The sequence below is a fragment of the Citrus clementina genome, unplaced genomic scaffold, assembly GCF_000493195.1.
Source record: "Citrus clementina cultivar Clemenules unplaced genomic scaffold, Citrus_clementina_v1.0 scaffold_2, whole genome shotgun sequence".
Lineage (NCBI taxonomy): Eukaryota > Viridiplantae > Streptophyta > Magnoliopsida > Sapindales > Rutaceae > Citrus > Citrus x clementina.
Window position 1 is genome coordinate 10196382 of NW_006262688.1, and position 18111 is coordinate 10214492.

At 33.9% G+C, this 18111-nt stretch overlaps 3 protein-coding genes across 5 annotated transcripts; 1 reads left to right on the top strand and 2 right to left on the bottom strand.

The window, feature by feature from the left end:
• Nucleotides 1–222: 222 nt before the first annotated feature.
• Nucleotides 223–4274, top strand: LOC18051802 (protein ABHD17B). The gene is made up of 5 exons (XM_006446606.2): nt 223–884; nt 1720–1756; nt 1850–2086; nt 2179–2226; nt 3606–4274. The coding sequence occupies exons 1-5, from the start codon at nt 583–585 to the stop codon at nt 4086–4088; spliced, it is 1107 nt and encodes a 368-aa protein (XP_006446669.1). The 5' UTR covers nt 223–582; the 3' UTR covers nt 4089–4274.
• Nucleotides 4275–5942: 1668 nt separating this feature from the next.
• Nucleotides 5943–9322, bottom strand: LOC18051803 (glycerol-3-phosphate dehydrogenase [NAD(+)]). 3 transcript variants are annotated; one of them, XM_024191997.1, is made up of 12 exons: nt 8948–9322; nt 8580–8656; nt 8419–8491; nt 8071–8288; nt 7876–7983; nt 7544–7607; nt 7416–7453; nt 7212–7332; nt 7081–7135; nt 6952–7000; nt 6268–6491; nt 5943–6157 (listed from the first exon to the last, which is right to left on the bottom strand). In XM_024191997.1, the coding sequence occupies exons 1-11, from the start codon at nt 9219–9221 to the stop codon at nt 6309–6311; spliced, it is 1260 nt and encodes a 419-aa protein (XP_024047765.1). In that variant the 5' UTR covers nt 9222–9322; the 3' UTR covers nt 5943–6157; nt 6268–6308. The 3 variants fall into 3 exon arrangements, with proteins under 3 accessions (XP_024047765.1, XP_006446671.2, XP_006446670.2); XM_006446608.2 differs by having other exon boundaries at nt 5943–6169; XM_006446607.2 differs by having other exon boundaries at nt 5943–6491.
• Nucleotides 9323–14525: 5203 nt separating this feature from the next.
• Nucleotides 14526–17035, bottom strand: LOC18051804 (mitochondrial inner membrane protease ATP23). Its single transcript, XM_006446610.2, has 5 exons — nt 16818–17035; nt 16324–16445; nt 15719–15856; nt 15524–15607; nt 14526–14954 (listed from the first exon to the last, which is right to left on the bottom strand). Exons 1-5 carry the CDS (start codon nt 16924–16926, stop codon nt 14820–14822), a joined length of 588 nt encoding a protein of 195 aa, XP_006446673.1. The 5' UTR covers nt 16927–17035; the 3' UTR covers nt 14526–14819.
• Between the last annotated feature and the right edge of the window lie 1076 nt (nt 17036–18111).

Consider the following 18111-nt stretch of genomic DNA (forward strand, 5'->3'; position numbering starts at 1 on the left):
GTTTACTATGTGTAATAATCTATTATATCAAACAAATAGGTCGTGTAGTGAAGAAAAATGGTAATCAAATTAGTTACTCAAAAGGTCACGATTCCACAAATCAAATAATCAACCTCACCTGACATGGAGTTGAAGTGGGGTTCATGTTTGTTAAGCCACAGTGATCGGTAACCATTTATATCAATTTTCTTGTCCATTTTTGCATGACCCTACACAATGTCACAATGTTTGGTCCATTCCCTTTGGCCGTGACCAAAACCAAAACCCAAGTGAAAAAACTAAAGTAAACAGACACTTTTTTTCCTTTTTTCCTCCGCTCTCTCTCTCTCTCTCTCCCCCAAGTACCTAATAGCCACTGGAAGAACAAAATCTCTTCATCCTCTAAAAGTTTAAGGTTCTGGAAAAAAGAATTACAAAAAAGAAAAAGAAAAAGCAAGAATGTTGATCTAAATAGTTCATCACCCAAAAACCAAAGTACTATTTTCCTCTCTATAATTAAAAAACACACACATACACACAAAAATTTTAAGAGGCAGATAGAGCAAAGTCAGAGCAACAAAGACAGGGGAAGAATAATAAAGAATGGGAGGAGTTACTTCATCAATGGCGGCAAAATTTGCTTTTTTTCCACCAAACCCACCTTCATATAAGCTGATCACAGATGAGCTTACTGGTCTCTTGCTCCTTAGTCCATATCCTCACCGTGAAAACGTTGAAATTCTCAAATTGCCCACTAGAAGAGGCACAGAGATTGTGGCAATGTATATAAGGCATCCCATGGCAAGCTCAACTTTGTTGTATTCTCATGGAAACGCTGCCGATCTGGGCCAGATGTATGAGCTTTTCATCCAATTAAGCATCCACTTGAGGGTTAATCTCATGGGGTACTCTGTTTTTCCTCTGCTTCTGGTTATCTATTTTCTATTTGTTTATATGTGCAAGTGTTAACTTTTTTTTGGAGTTAAACTTTTGGGTTGTTTTATCATCATTGGTTCAGGAATTGTGTTATTTCGTTTGTGTGTGTTGATTAATTCGTTTTGGCATCTGGGTTTTTGTTTCTTTTAGTGAATTAAGTGTCCTTAGTTGGGAATTTCTTGGTGACTTTGGCTGTTTCTTTGTTTTAGGTTTAAAACTAATCGAGATTTAGTGATGGTTAGCCTGGATTCATGTGAATTAGCTGAAAATGGAAATTTAGTTACTTCTTTTGTGGTTGTCTTATGGTCTTTCTTGGGTTCATGACCTAAATGGAAAGCTTTTTGAATACTTTGGGGAGTTGATAAATATTCGAGCTGTTGATCATAGAAAGAGTCATAAATGGTTTCTTCCCATTCTGAAGATGGAAACTAGTTATGTTGTTGAAGTGTGGTCCACTAATTCTCCCTTATTGGAGGTTGCAAGTGCAAGGTTTGTTGGAGCATTCACGTGATTGGACTTCATTAAAGGATTTTGGTTAGCGGTATCTTTGCCTGTATAGCATGTTAAAGTGAGTCCACAAAATTGGCGTAGCTGTGTTGCATAATTGGACTTTCAAGGATTTTCACAAGGTTTACTAGTCTCCAAATATTACAATTTTTAGTTGTTGATGTAAACCGCCATCAGCATATTATGTCTTAAAAATGTTAATGCATATTCAGAAATTGGAACAGAAAATTTATCCATCTAGTGACCAATTAAACATAATAATGGCTGTTTTCTTATTGCTTCTTTGATTACGTGCAGATATGACTATTCTGGGTATGGGCAATCAACTGGAAAGGTTTGTTAAAATTTTGAAATAATTGCAAATGTATCCTATAACTATGAGGTGATAATGTTAGAAGCTGAAAGGATCATCTTTCCTGAACTGCAGCCAAGTGAGCACAACACATATGCAGATATCGAAGCTGTGTACAAGTGCCTTGAAGAAAGTTATGGTACGAAGCAGGAAGATATCATCCTTTATGGCCAATCTGTTGGGAGTGGCCCCACTTTGGACCTCGCCGCTCGATTGCCTCAGTTAAGGGCTGTTGTTCTGCATAGTCCCATTCTCTCAGGCTTAAGGGTCATGTATCCTGTAAAGCGTACATACTGGTTTGACATTTATAAGGTAACGTGACCCTTCTTTGGTTTTTATTGTGTTGATAAGTACTTACATTTCTTATTAGTAACTTAATGAAATATTTATTGTTTTGTCTGCAGAATATTGACAAAATTCCACTTGTAAATTGTCCTGTTCTTATAATTCATGTAAGTATGCCATTCTAAATTTTTTTCAATCCTATTTGGAGTTATGACCCATGATATTACCGACGCATGAATGACATATTTTGTTGTCATCTTTATAGCTCCATATGTTTCGTAGAATATCTTGATTCATAATGAAACTTAATGGGGACTCAAGTTTGGTTGAAGACTTTTTAGTAATATATGGACCCAAGTGAGGAGTTGCTTTCAATTAGTGGGTGTAAACTGTAAACTGTAGACTGTCAATGACATTACATTGTGATTTTCTTGGAATGTTACTTTCATTTTTCATATCATCAATACCTGTCATAATTTTGCACCATTCATGTTCTTCCATATTGAGGTTCTGGTTAGAAGTCAATTTCTTTCAATCAAGTCTGACGCAGATCAATTTTGCAGTAGACTTTTGGGCCATTCAACTCTCTCAAATCCAAACAAGAAGATGCCTGTCATGTTTGGTAACTTTTAGTTTGTCGGTTTTGGAGGTAGTGTGAAACCCAGAATGTAAAATAATAGTCTTGACAAAGACAAATGTAATTGCATCTTATACAAGCTTCATCTTTCCAACGGATGTGAACAAAAGTTGAATACTCTCATTAAAATTTGCCTAGTTGACCTTCATATAGATGTAACGAATTAAAAAATGCCTGTTCAGCCATTCCAAACTTTAATGCTTCTTAGATTCTCTTCTCTAATTTTTAGGAAAATAATGTAATATTTACTTTCGCTATTGCTTTTGTACTTTTTACAAAGACTAAAGTAGTATTGACAAACATAGTAGAGTTAGTAAACAAAAGAAATAATAATAGTAGTAGAAAAAACAATTGCAGTTGGGTTTCAGGGAAAAGTGGTTGTGCACGTGACACTCATGAATAGGTAATCTGATTCCTGTGCTCTTTATTTGCACTCACAAAAATGATGCTGTATGGTGATTTCATTGAATATTATTAAGTCAAGCCAGTTGGTACTTGCATATGAATTTGAGCACATCTTGTCCATTTTTATTTTCTTATTGAACTATTTGGTACGTAATAGGTAGTCAACAATTTTTATTGAGGTAGGTAATGGAACACTGATGTCTGTGTCATTTTTTTTTTTCTTTTTGATCCATCTGCTTAACTGAAAACAAAATTTCTTTGAGTGGTATTAGTAGTGTTAATGACTAGTTTGTCCTCTCAATAAACATTTGGATGAGCCATTTGCATCACTAGCTATCTGAACTTCGGACATTGTATATTTATAAATGATCTCTAGATTAATTTATCAGTAAATGCTTTATCTAGGAGATTTTTAGCAACATTCCTTAGTAAGTGCTTATGGAAACTGTATATAGTATACTGTTTCATTACCTTACCATTTAAAAATTCTTTCTCATTCTACAGGGAACTTCAGATGAAGTAGTTGATTGCTCCCATGGTAAACAACTGTGGGAACTGTGTAAAGAGAAGTACGAACCGCTTTGGCTGAAAGGAGGGAACCACTGTGATTTAGAGCACTATCCCGAGTATATCAGGCATCTCAAGAAATTCGTATCAACCGTCGAAAAATCTCCTTCCCAGAGATACAGTTCTAGGAGAAGTACAGACCATTTTGAGCAGGCACGAAAGAGTACCGATTTTTTTGAGGGTTCAAGGAAGAGCACTGATAGGAGAGAAAAACCAAGGAAGAGCACTGACAGGCCCGAAAAACTGAAAAATCATTCCAATAATGCCGATAAGCTAGAAAAAATAAGAATGTCTTTTGACCAAATGGAGAGGTCTCGGAGGAGTGTGGATTGCCACGAGAAATCCCGGAAAAGCATCGACCACCAGTTGGAAAGAGCCCGGAAAAGTGTTGATCGGTTGGATAGAATACGAAATGGGTAATTCTTCAGAGCAAACATACATCTGCATGGATTTGGTGTGGGGGTGAATGTGTTTTGCAGCTTTTTTTATAACTTATTACTATTGTTTTCTGGCCGTGTAGTTGTCTTGTTGGTATCGCTGTAAAAACTAAGGCATGAAATGAGAAAAGGGTATGGTGTTATCATGGGATATCTTCTCTAGGTGCTGTTGGCACTATGACTCCATTTTGTCATTATGATGTCATTTTTTCATAAGTGCAAGCTAGTTTCTCTACTGATATAAGCTTTTATCATAGCGGTAATGACATTTAAATTGGTAATTGACAAAAAAAAACAATGTAACATATGAATAAATCTCAATGATTTCGTAAAATCTTTTAAAGTTCAAGCAAACACATACAAGGGGGTCCAAATTTTTATAATTATTTGTAGATAAGACCTCCGTAGAAGAACATTTAATTTCCAGATTAGGATTTTCTCTTGATCTTGACTTTCTTAAACTTTTAAAAACCTTATATTGTTTGTAATTATTAAAGCATTGATGAAATTTAACTATTATAATTATGCTTTTCTAATCACTAATCACTCACCAGAACTATATACTAAGAAAAGCTTAGAATAGGAGGGAATCATGGTCCCTAATTTGCATGCTTCAATGGCATGGTGAAATGTTTGACTAGTGATGATTTGATTTCCTGGCACAATAATTTTATCCAGCTCTCCAATCATGTTTCTTGCGAAGCAAGTAGATTTGATTGAGACAGCGACCCTATAGATGGTCCTCGAGCTGAACCCCAGCTGCAAAGAAACTGGTATTTGGGTATATTGGGTCCATCATATTTATTGAGGCCAAATCAGTCTATGTCTAAAGCAAGAATGGATATTAATCACTCTATTAATAATTTCAAACTAATGAGCTTGCAGATGTAATAGATAAACTAATGGGTTTATTAATAGATAAATTAGTAAACCACATGTCTGAATGAAATTATTGATAGATTTGGCCTGGTGATAAATTCTTTAACAACTGAAACAAAGATAAGAAAAAGAAATTATCAGTAATTGTCTAATTTGATAAGAAAATTAACATTTAGGAGAAAAATAAGAGAAACTATTTTAACACATAAATGATGAATGTTAATTTCTTGGAAGAAAAAAGGAATAAGATAGGAACTGAGAAAAGATAATTCTGTATTTTAAAAAATCCATACACACCTAGAAATGACTTTTAAGGAAATTAATGATAAATTAACTATTAAAACTATAATTTCAATTTTTTTTTTAAGTCAGCAGGACTTCAGCATCTTCTCGGCGACGGCGAGGGGTCCAGCGCCGCCGTTGGTGGTGACATCCAGTGCAATCAAATATAATCAACAAACAAAAGATAAGGTTTGGCAAATGTCGCGTTCAGACATTTTGTCAAACAGTTGGCGCCAATGACTTGCGTCGTAAGTATTAAAGTATTTGGTATTGCCTGAAAGGAACAAGGTCACACTGGACTGGAGTGGTCCTGATGATACTTCACCACGTGCGCGTTTTATGTAGTTCTAATAAGTTTATTAGGATAATAAATCTTAAGAAATTTTTATTTATTATAGCCATGCCGACCGTCGAATTCGTTGAGTTCATGTGTTAATGAAAATTCAAAATAAAATGCTTTTATTTAATTCCATTCTAAAGATAATTCTATATTTCAATACTTCATGGAAATAATAAAATCATATCTCTACACCTGATGCCATATCTACATAAAACTCTTATCAAAATTGAATTTCATTTCATCAAACAAAGGCAACCCAGATTACTACATTCCTTTTGAGACACTGGGTAAAAATTTTTTATGTTATTATTCTGTGATCTTTTCATACTCCATAGACGTTTTCTAACATTTGATAAGAAGGTATTATGCACTCTGAATATCAGATTCTGCGTCACATTTGGCACTCTGAACATCAAAAGAGAACACTTTGAATATCTAAAACAATGCAAAAACAGAAGATACTAGTAGTAAAAGCTTTTGAAGGCTAAAGGCATCTCTGAAGCTTGAAGGTTCCTGACACGCTGCATTTTCAGTTCCTGTGATCGATCTCACTGTTACGGCAACTGATTTTGCATGAGTTAATTAGCAGCCAGAAGTTTGTCTAGGCTTTGCTCCTGTTCATGCTGCACAACTTAGAAAAAGTTTACTTTCAAAACTGTACCTCAAATACGTGAAATATATTACTTCTATCTGTGGGAAGAGTCAGTAGTACTGAGTAGAGCCTTCCAGTAGAGACAATCTGGGTTTGCGCTCACTGTATTCAACTATGGCTGACGGTGGGAGATGCCCAACGCAGATCTCATGCACTGTTGCAAAAAGCGGAAACAGCTCTAGCCATCCACGGTGGCTTAGCACTTCATAAACTTCTCTTGCAGTTGAGACTCCCTTCAAATAAGAGAGAGAGACTGAATCAGTGGCAACAACAGAAACAACAAAATAACACCCTCGATAAGTTATTTTATAACTAGCTTTAAGTCCATGGTTTGTATGATTCTTGGGATGGATATGAATCTTTTTACAGATAGAATAGCTACCTGTTAGTATTCCCATGACTTCATCTATATATACACAATATTAAAAACAGCTTGAAAGTTCCTTCCTCCAAAGATACAAGATGCGAACACAATAGTCTTTAACGGAAAGGGATTTATTGCAGACTCTGTCATTATGCTTATTACCATATTTTACGAGTACTAATTTAGAAGCATTTGATATTTTCATTAATTCATCAAGCTGATATATCCAACTCATAAAACATCTTTGCAAATTCCAATAATATTCAGCCCCAACGATTTCTGAGTTTTGCCTCAGTCAGTACTTCGTTATAATTAGATTTCGTATATACCTGTAATTTCTGGCCCTGAAGCATCTCTGCTTCTAGATCATCGAAAGACCTGCATAAGACAAACAGCAAGGTCACAATCAATTCTAAAATTTTCTATTTTAACTAGGGTACCAAATGGCAAAGCTTAACCTTTTCCCTTCGTTCTTAGCAAAAGCCTCGGCAACTTTTCTGTTTCTTCCTCCCACTGCCACAAAAGTAAAAGAAATCATTATCGAAGCAAAATTGCACTAGAAGGAGAAGGCAGCAATGTGCTTGCTTACAGCATGTTGTGATGAGATCAGCTACACCACAGCTCTCAAAGAAGGTGCTGTCCTTAACAGATGAAAACAACAACTTGGAAAAGGCTCTCATCTCTCTGAGACCAATTCTCATTATTGCAGCCTAGTAATTCACATAAAAGCAAAGTTAGAAACAAACACACACAACCGAGGGATATAAACTTTAAAAGAATTATTTTCTTATACCTTAGTGTTATTTCCCATTTCAAGGCCATCAACGAAACCTGTCACGTTGACATCCCACCATCAGTCATCTGATTCTTCATAAACGCCAAAAAGGATAAAACAAGAAAGAAGAAAATTAATCCACTAACCTGCAGCGATTGCTACAACATTTTTCAAGGTCCCACATAGTTCAACTCCTTCCACGTCTTGGACCTATTTGAATATACGACAGAAAGAGTTAAAACCAAATTTTTATATTGTCAACTCAATACACTTTATTCTTAACCTGCTATGTTCTACAGTAGATCATAAATCGAAAAGTTACAGCAATATCATTATATACCGCAACTCTAAGACTTCTTTATTCGTGCCCAAACTGTCATGACTACATTAAGTTAGAGTTCTATTCCGATCAGTTGCAGTTAGTAATAGTTCACAGGAAACATAATAATCAACAAACAAGTATGTTTGCTGCACTTACAGCAGTGACCATAAAATAAGGAGTACTAAATAGCTGAACCCATTTCTCTGCAATCTCTCTGTTGTCTCTGTACCCAACTGTTGCTTCACTGAATTTCTCAACAGCAATCTGCACGAGCAGCCTATATTCTTTAGAGAACTAATGGTTTTCATAAAAGTCAAAACTATTAAAATTGACACTAAAATCGACACTTGCCTCGTTTGCAATATTCGCTCCCATCAGAACACAGCAACTAACACCAAGCTGCTCGGAGATTAGAGTGGAGATCATGCAAGGACCCTCCCTCTTAACTTCCATTCCTTTAATAAGTGAAATAGCTTCCACATCTCCATTTACCTTTCCAACAAGCCTCTTGCAAATACCCTCCATAAACTGATGAGGAGTCACAAACACCAACATGTTGGCATCCTTAACTGCATACCGTTGCAATTTTGCCATTAGAAAATTAAGCAAAATTATTATATTTCCAGCTTTAGATATAACAAATGTGGATAGATATACTTAAAGTGAAAGACAAGATCAGCAAAGCAAGAAATTAAATACCAGCATTTTCAAGGTCTGGATCTGCAACAACATTCTTGCCAAGCTTAATCCCGGGGAGATACTTAACATTTTCCTGTCAAAGAAATTTAGCACACAGCAAATTAAGAAACAGTTAAATGACATGCAATAATCCAGATAAAACGATCAATGAACTCTGTTACATTGGTTCGATTGATGACATCTGTGAGCTTCTCACCACTTGGCAATGTCTCCTCAAATACCCACATCCTCACTTCATCTGAATTTCATTACAAAAAAAAAAAAAACTAAATTCTCAAATAGTTCCAGTGAATGCTTCATTTTATAGCTACAAGGAACTAGAGTTCCAATGTTTATATTATACAAGATACCCAAGAACTAAACGTCTCCAATGGCACACATGAACTAAAATATTGCAATACTCATACTTTCTTCTTTTCCTCAAACAAAATGCATGTCATAGGGGAGGAAAAAAAAAAGGGGGGGGGGGGGGGGGAATCTATCAATTCGGAGTGGAATTAAAGAGAAAGTGAAAGAAAAGAATATGTACCATGAAAAGAACTGAGCCTGAGGGTGTTAGAAGCAATGAGCTTAGAAGCAACACTACCCCAATTGCCACTACCCACAACAGTGACCTTAGATTTATGCAAGACACCATCATCACTGCCAGAAGAAAAGCTTGAGGGCAAAGTTTCAGAATTGTTATCTTCGAATGCAGGAGCCATGAAGAGACTACTAAGAGAAAGGGAGTGAAAGAAACAGGGGAAACGCTTCCTGATAAAGGGTTGTTTAAGTGGCAAATATAAAGAAGAAAGAAGACGCATGGAGAGGTGGGGAGGTGGGCGGAGTTGCCAGACACGTTGCGTTACAAACTATGTGTCTACTGTCTGAGTGTTTGTTTTGTTTTCTTTTAACTTCGCCTTTTAAATCTGGCGATCCTGTCTATGCTGTGAAAAACAACACGTGAATTAATGCTTGTATGATCCCTTTGCCTTTTTTTTTTCCACAAACAACCACCCTAATTTGGGAAATTTCGTACAAGTTTTTTTTATTAGACGGTTGTGCAAAGTGATGTAATGATGTTAATAATATCTCCATTCTCCCCAAGGGCCAAGTTCATCTCCTCATGCTATACTTTCTATCAAGGAAACAACTGACCTTATTTTCAATATATATACCAAAACCCACTCATTATTGGATTTAAGTGAGTGATTTTTAACCTTTTTTTTTTTTTTGGACATTTGTAAAAACTTTTTCTTAGAATTAAAAAAAATAATTTTGATCAAGTGGTCTTCACTCTAAATCTTTAATAATATGGTTGCGGGTCAAGTCTTTAGTTTCCCAAAAAAAAAGCATTAAAATCTCTTATGGTTGAGAGAAGACATCATCGTCTTGGAATTTTTATCTAATAAAATAAAATAAAGAGCAGCCACGAAAACCGTTAGATGCTTGTACTTGAATCTGAAACAATTGTGACAGAGTAGGGGTGGGTATAAACCCACAACCCATGGGTTTATCCAAACTCAAACCAAATTAAATGGTTTGGGTTGGGTAAATCATTAAAATGGGTTAGATGTGGGATTTATGTAGAAAATCATTTCATTATGGTTTGGTTATGGTTTACCCATGGGTTATGGACAAAACCCCAACACTCAAATTTTCAAATAAAATAAATGAAAACAAAATAAATGAACACAAATAAGTGAAAGACCGTCATTAAATTTGTTACGGCGTAATCAATTGTCAACAGTTAGAAAATGAAAATAACAGTAAAAATAAATTTAAATTAAATAAATATTGTTATAAATAACATAAATTTTTTTTCTTATTTACAAAAATAATTCCTCCCACATGGAAGGATCATCATAGAAAGAGCATGAGACTCTACTAATGATCAATAATAACTCGGCTTGGACTGGGTCCGATATGCTAGTGGCGGCTAATTTTTTGTCAATAATTGAATGTAATGCCCATATTAAGTATTAAAACAAGGAATATATGTTTTGATATGAGTAGAAAAATTAATAATAAAATTTTTTCTTGTAATGATTTATTTTGTGAACATTTTCTTATAATAAATATTTTGTAATATTTTAAAATTAAATGTAAAAAGTATAGGTAAAATATTTTATTATTTATCTTATAATAAATTTTTATTTGTCAATCAAGTTTTCTTATAATAATTTTTTTATCATTTGACTAATAATTTTCTTATATATTTATTATAAGAAAATTTTCACAAAATAAATAAGTATAAAAAAATTTTATTATTAATTTTTTTGTTCATATCAAAACATATATTTCTTATTTTTAATGATTTATTTTTTATTTAGTTTCTATTCATGTGATTTATTTAATTTAGAATAAATATAAATAAAAGAGTAGTTGAAAATAAGGGTAATATTGTAAACTTATACTATTAGAGGAGTTTTTGGCCATTATAAAAGCAGAAGGGGGAAAAATAATATATGTTGATTACTGTAGGGGGGAAACTGACAATCTCCCTAAAATTAAACATATAAGTAAACAACATATCGCAAAATTACCAAAACGATAAATAAAAATAAATATTGCATAATTAAATAAATAACAAGTGGCAAAATTTATTATTAAATTGTTAATGTCATGTTTGTGAAAGTTTATTATTAAAGTGTACGTTCTTATTTATTGAGAAATAATAATTTTTGTGATTAAACTTTATTTTGATTTTCTAGTATTCTTTAATTTAAGGATTAAGTTATTGTAAAAATTATAATTTTTATCCACTATATTTTTTTATATTTTAATATCAATTTAATAATTAATAATTATTATAATTTTGATATAATTAAATTTTATTAAAATAAAAATTATTTTGATAATAAAATTCAAACTAAACCCAAACCAAACCCAAATGGTTTGGTTTGGTTTAGTTTGGGTTAAAAATATTTGGGTTAGTTTGGGTTGGATCTAAATTTTTATGGTTTGGTTTGGGTTAACTTAAAATCCAACCCAAACCAACCCATGCCCACCCCTATGTCAGAGTGCATCCAATAGCTTTAAGGGTTACTCACCTTAGAGCTGATTCAACGCAACTAAACCCGATAAGCTAAAAATAAATGTGGATGTGATTTAGGGAAATTGATTGTCTCCGCTTTCATCAACTGCTCCGCCCGGTTCACTGGGCTGTTGCCCTACCAAGCACTTGTTGGATGCTTCTGCCACCCGCTTGACGGGTGGAGCGCTCGTTGTCCATACCGTTCTCCCTGCTGGGGCAAAATTTATTTTAACATAAATCAGGAGCCATTGATGATACACTTTACCGAATGGCTTGTGATCCATCGATCAATTTTAGCGCCGCGCCCCTTATCCTTATTGTTCCTCTATACGGGCAAAAATTCTTTTAACATAAATCAGGAGCCATTCGCTGAGTGTATAATCTCAATCATGCTGTAATTGCATTTGATCGATGCAAGATAAACCGTTGACTGCATAATCACCAATTCAAATAATAATATATAACAACACCAATTTATTTCTAATTCTCTATAAGCTTGATTGAGTGCATTCAAATAGCTTTCTTTAGATAATTACTTGAGTTTGAATCCTGTCACGAATAGAGGATTATTTTTTAGATGAATATTCCTGTCGATTCAATCATTCAAGAATAAGAATTGTATTAGATTCAAATGAAGAATTAATATATCGTATTTTTTTACCTCTGGTAGAAAATAGAACAATATTTACATGTTCTCTAGACTGTAAACTTTAATTCCATTAATTAGGTGTGTGAAGTTAATGTAAACCTTTGGACCTTTTGTTACTATTTGCCTTTGATGTTAACAATTGCATTGTCAATTAGCAAGATCAAGAGTGCCAAAAATTGTGGGATTTTTCAATCCATATCCATGGTCTTTGACGAATGATTATATGCATTTTGTTTTAATGTATCTCGTATTTGATGTTCAGTCGGTGACTAGGAAGATAAAGTCTTGCCATAATGTTGTTAACATTTTACATAAAATTAATGAAAATCAATTATTGTGTAAAAAATAAAATAAGGTTATTATCATCAAAACCCTTTGACAGATCTCCTCGCAACATGTGTCAAACCAGCTGGTGCTTCTTGATCAAGTTATGTACAGGAAGATGATGGCTTCCGAAGCAAGGAGTATGCTCAGGCTTTTGAGTTTCATTTGATAGAAATCAAGACAATATTCATATACCATTTTACTTCATAAATTCTCATTATTTATCTTCATTAAGATAATTGATTTATCAGGATAATACTACTACAATTTATGTGCAACAGCAGTTAATGTTATTTTTCAGGGTCTGGTTACGGTGCAACAGTGGTACCGTGCCACCGTTGCATCCAGCCGTTGGATCTAATTGAATTGATGATCCATTAAAATCCAACGACTGGGCCATAATTTTCTCCTATTTTTCAAATTAGCGTGGCTCTCTAAACATATACACAAGTAGCATGTGTTTTCCTCTTTAGGCACCTCTTAGTCAACCAGTCAAACCACCAGATGGGTAGCCTCAAAAATTAATCAGAACAAAAAATTGTTCATAAGATGGGTTCTATTTAATGCAAATTAACTTTATACATGCACAATCATTTCTAAATCGTACATCAGTGAACTTAGTTTCCACCCACTGCCTCTAGTCCTTCACAAAACTGAACCCGAAACATTAAGGTTCACACCTGTCTTGCATTCATCTTTTATTGTATGTAGTAAATCCTTGATTGGATTAGCATAAAGAAGCGAGCATTAGTCCAGAAAGTAAATATTTAGGAAGCTGATTGCCATAACCGAGATCCTAAGTATCCAGAATTTCCCTTACTGTACACGCAAGATTTCTCCATCAGCCATAGTCCAAACCTATCAAAAGCTAAGCCAACATCTCACTACAATTACAAACACTACTTGAAAACATAAGAGATAAGGACATCACTTGGGGTTAGGGAACCAACTTATTGTGCACAGGTCGTCTCCGGCGTGGCAGAGAATAATCCTCAGTCGACCACTGCAGCACCGACTCTTGCCCATGCCCATCTCTTCCTTCCATTTTCTCTGCAGACAAAAAGGTAAGCAGTCGGCAGCCTAAATTCATGCATGATCGTTAATTACCATGCAAAATCAGGCTCCTTCCTACCTGGCAATTGTGGTCTAGCAGCACATATTTCAAGCTGACTTAGTAAACACAGGCAAAATATCGTTTTACACACCAGCACTGGCACTGCCTTCATGTTATTAATTCTTCTCCATAATCTTTTCTTCCCCAACTCTTTCTGTTTGCCGTGCATACACACACACACACACACACACACACAAACACTTACCACTGCAAAATACTTGAAACCAATTATCTAGTGGATAAATATCAAAGATGGGTCCACTCTAGCAAGAATGTTTATCTCAATAGTGAATATACAATATACATTTATAGGTCAATCTAGCTAACACAGATGCTGTAAATAAAGAATATTGTCGATTCATGTGCAGAACATGCCTGGAGCTTCTTTTGTTCTTTCTAGGACTATTAGTGTCTAATTTTCAAAAATGAAAAAAGGAACAAAGTAGTCGTCTAGCCGCCGCCACGTGGTCCACAATCTTCAAAACCATCCATCCTACACCTATTTGACTATCAGGAAAGTGCAGACCAGGCAGAAGCAGGCAGCCATCCAAAGCCTGATGATTAAAACTGTTCTGTGCCCTCCAGATGGTGGTTTGCCCGATGGCTACCACTCTGTCAAATGCCAGAGAAATTCTGTGAAGTTGGTGGTGCTCGAAGCTGAAAACTTGAATTTGTTCACATGCCACAAATCAGATCCAACTCTTTGGCCAGCTAACTCTTAAAAACATGATTCCCTTGCCATAATACCTATTCCTTGTACATTCAAAACATATTCTTGCAAACTGAATAATTCAAGACATACTCAAGAATCTCAAGCAGAAATCAATTTACAAATTTACCAAAATAAAGAAAAGGAACTGCAATGAATACAAATATATTTGCTAAGCAGCCAATAATATCAAATGACTTGAACGATAAAATCATCATTAAATCCACAAACAGTGAAAAAGATTGAGAGACCCATCTACAATATCCTAGCACTACTCATACACGGAACTTTTGAAGAAAGTGAAAGCAATGGATTTCTATTATTTCTTTAATGTTACCTCAATAATAACATTGATCACTGTTGAACATTGGCATAAGATACAAAAATGGCAATATCCTGAATCTCTGATTAATCAATTATCTCAATGAAGGAAAAAAATGAGAATTTATGAAGTAAATGAATCCTCTTCTTGAATTCTATCAAATGAAACTCAAAAATCTGAGCATACTCCTTGCTGCAAAAAGCAATCATTTTCTTGGATACAACTGGATTGAGCACCAGCTAGTTTGGCATTGGCTGTAAACATGCTTCAAGGTGCTCTATCAAAGGGTTGTGTATCATTGTAACAGACATCCCAGACAGCTTCCATGGCATCCTTTGCTGCTGCCGCAGAGCAGTAAGGGTTAGCAATCACCGATTTCATGACTCTTCTTCTCACACAATCCTGTGAATATCAGAGCAGAAACCATATATAATTTTACTTATTTTGAATAAACTTCTAAAACAATGTAGAAGAAAACCCATACTCCTGCCAAACACTCCCCCCCACCCCCCTTCTCTCAAGATATAAGGTTTTTGAGGAATGGAATTTGAATTAGACTAACATTCAAAACATAAGTACTTCCAATTAAAGCATTCAGTGACAAAAATAGGTCACTTATAGTTCTTTAAAGACTAATCCATGATGGCATTGTAGGCATATGGTAAAACTGGAAATTTTAATCATTAAATTGATAAATTCCTTCACTGTTGCACTAAGAACTCTAAATGTTGAACTTTCTTTCTCTTGTAATTACATCCAAATGTGCAAGGAAATTAGAAACATGAATAGACTATTGTTAATAAAGGGACTATAGCATACTTATATTCATTAATTTTTTAGTGAAGTGCAGGCTTATATCAGAAAAGATTTGAATATTTGTTGGCTCCAGCACATGTTATAAGTCACTAGGTGTATCTCTGTCAGCATTTCAACACTTTTAACTAAAGTCTTTCTACAGAAAGGAAACTCACCTGTTCATGGCCTCTTATCTTCATGTAACCCCGCAGTAATTCCCGTTTGTAGTGACAATCACCACTTAGATGACCAGCACGAATCTGTTTAACATGGTTTACAGATAAATAAATTAATAAAAACCAAAACATCGAAAATGAAAGAAAAATTTGAAAACAAAAATAAAATTCCACTAAGATGCAACATGTGCTCACCTCACTACAGGCATGATGAGCGCAATTAGACCAATCCAAGTTTGCAGCCCGGCATTCATCATATGCATGAATTAGCTCATGTATAATTACTTGGTTGACCTCATCTTGGATGTTCATGTGATTACTACAAACCAAAATCTAAATCACAAGCACACAAATTAAAATGTACACAGAGCATTAGACTATCATTAACTCATCTGTTAAGAAAGGATAATAAATGCAGGTCACTTGTTTGTTACACAACAGAGGTTAAATTAAAGTTTATATCATGCATAGATTGAAGAAATCAACAAAAAAGAAAAAAGAAAAAGCAAAAGAATCTAATTGATTTATCAACTATAAAGAAGCTTTGATCTACATGGAATACTAAATATGTTTATGCTCTACAATTACAAACCAACCAAGAGAATCAAAGCCAATCCTGACCTCAAGCTAAGCCTCAACCCGGTAAACAAATTTAAAAGTCAACTCCATAAAAGAATAAACTTTTTTTATGCGTTAAAACTTCAATACACGAAAATAAGTTGCTACACGGCAATATAAATCAAAAGCAATCCTGAAGACTAAGAAGGTAACATAAATACATATATATATATATAAAATACCCCTTCACCGCGAACATAGCCACCAGCAATCTTCTTATTACAATGTACAGCTTTAATGAACTTGTCACCAAATCCGCACCCAGCTTTCTCCAAATGCTGCCTCAAGAATTTCACCGTAGGATCTAGTCGGAAGAAGAAAAGGCAAAAAAAAAAAAAAAAAATCAACAAATGATTTTCATTTCTAATTCAACCAGGCAAGAATACAGAACCCAAAAATATCCATTAACTCACTGAGAAATGCTGCGAACCCTAAATCCAAAATATTAAAACTACAAACCCTGCTAAAAATTTAAAAGTACTCAAATGTTTAAAAGAAAAAAAAAAGTTCGAAAAACCCTCATATATCTTCGGGGACTTGGATTACTATTCAAATCATTGCAATAAAAAGAGGAAAAGCAAAGAATGAGATTAAGAAACTCTAAAACCCTTACAAGATTTATTGATAATTAAATGAAATATAGAGAGAAAAAAGATATTTGGGAGTAAATAATTACTTCTGAGGCTTCTTTGAATCATGTCTTGGCACTCCTCTATGGTTCTCCCGCCGTTGACGGCGGAGGAGGAGCTCTCGGGTATGGATTTCGGGGCGGGTTCCTCTGACATTTCTCTGACTCGCCTGCCCCACGGAAAAGGCGGGTAAATGGAATCGGTTTGGGTTTTATTAAAACGCTGGCTTTCGTTGTGGCTTTTTAGCTTTTGTTTTTATATCGGATATTTTTGCCGGGCTTCGTTTGTGAGGGCCGAGGAATTTTAATTCATTTCGCACTGGCAAAAAATACCTGGGTCCCTAATGTTCCATGATTTTCAAATTAAAGATACAAGTTTTAAAAATGTTTGGATGCAGGAAAAAATAAAAAATCACCCACTAAATACCAACTCTTACTCATTATTACTCTAATCTGAATACAAATCTACGTTTTTTTTTATATACTAATATATTATAGTCAGAGCTCTACTAATATTTATAATCAGAAATCGTTTGAAACTCTCTTTAATATTCTTATTATGGCATAGCCTGAAGGTTGATCCTCACTTAATATTGAAGAAAGATCTATTTAGACTATTTTACCTCAAATGCGGAGAGATAAGAAAACTATTATGTAGTGTTTACTTTTTGGAGTTGGACTATGGAGTGTGGATTTCTCCCACTCCAGTGTTTACTTATCTTAAAAAAAAGGGAGTGGGAGTGGGAATCCGTGGGTCCCACCCAATTTTGGAGTGGGGAGTGGGATTCCCACTCCCATGGGGGGAGGTGGGAGTGGGAATCCACTCCCCCCTCTTCCCATTTTATCCTTATAAAAATAAATAAATAAATAAATAATATTTAATAAAATAAATAATATCATATTTATTAAAAATAATAATTATATCATATTTATTTTATTAAATTTAATAAAATAAAAATAAATAAATATTATATTTAAATTAATAATATTAAACATTAATTTTAATAAATATTAATTATTTATTTAATTAATAATAATAAATATTTTATTCTAAAAAAATATTAATTTTGTACTATATTATCAATAATAATATTTCATTTGTGTTGCTATTATTAATAATTTTTATTCACATAATTTAAATTAAAATTAATAAAAAATTATGATTTACATAATTAAGAATATTAGTAATTATTATTAATTTATAAATATAATAAAATATTTATTTTATTTTCCAAATATATTTTTTATTAATTTTTTAATTACAAATTATAATTCTGTACATAAGGATAAAATTGTAATTTAAAATAATTTACTCCAAATCCAAGACAAAGTAAACAAATAA

Coding starts and splice junctions, on each gene's coding strand:
- LOC18051803 (XM_024191997.1), bottom strand. CDS start 9,221: ATGCGTCTTCTTTCTTCTTTATATTTGCCACTTAAACAACCCTTTATC. Junction 8,289..8,418: donor TCCAGACCTTGAAAATGCTG/GTATTTAATTTC, acceptor AACGGTATGCAG/TTAAGGATGCCAACATGTTG. Junction 6,492..6,951: donor TTCAGGGCCAGAAATTACAG/GTATATACGAAA, acceptor TCTTATTTGAAG/GGAGTCTCAACTGCAAGAGA.
- LOC18051802 (XM_006446606.2), top strand. CDS start 583: ATGGGAGGAGTTACTTCATCAATGGCGGCAAAATTTGCTTTTTTTCCA. Junction 885..1,719: donor TTGAGGGTTAATCTCATGGG/GTACTCTGTTTT, acceptor GATTACGTGCAG/ATATGACTATTCTGGGTATG. Junction 1,757..1,849: donor ATGGGCAATCAACTGGAAAG/GTTTGTTAAAAT, acceptor CCTGAACTGCAG/CCAAGTGAGCACAACACATA.
- LOC18051804 (XM_006446610.2), bottom strand. CDS start 16,926: ATGTCAGAGGAACCCGCCCCGAAATCCATACCCGAGAGCTCCTCCTCC. Junction 15,857..16,323: donor GCTATGTTCGCGGTGAAGGG/GTATTTTATATA, acceptor CTTGTGATTTAG/ATTTTGGTTTGTAGTAATCA. Junction 14,955..15,523: donor AGATAAGAGGCCATGAACAG/GTGAGTTTCCTT, acceptor TGATATTCACAG/GATTGTGTGAGAAGAAGAGT.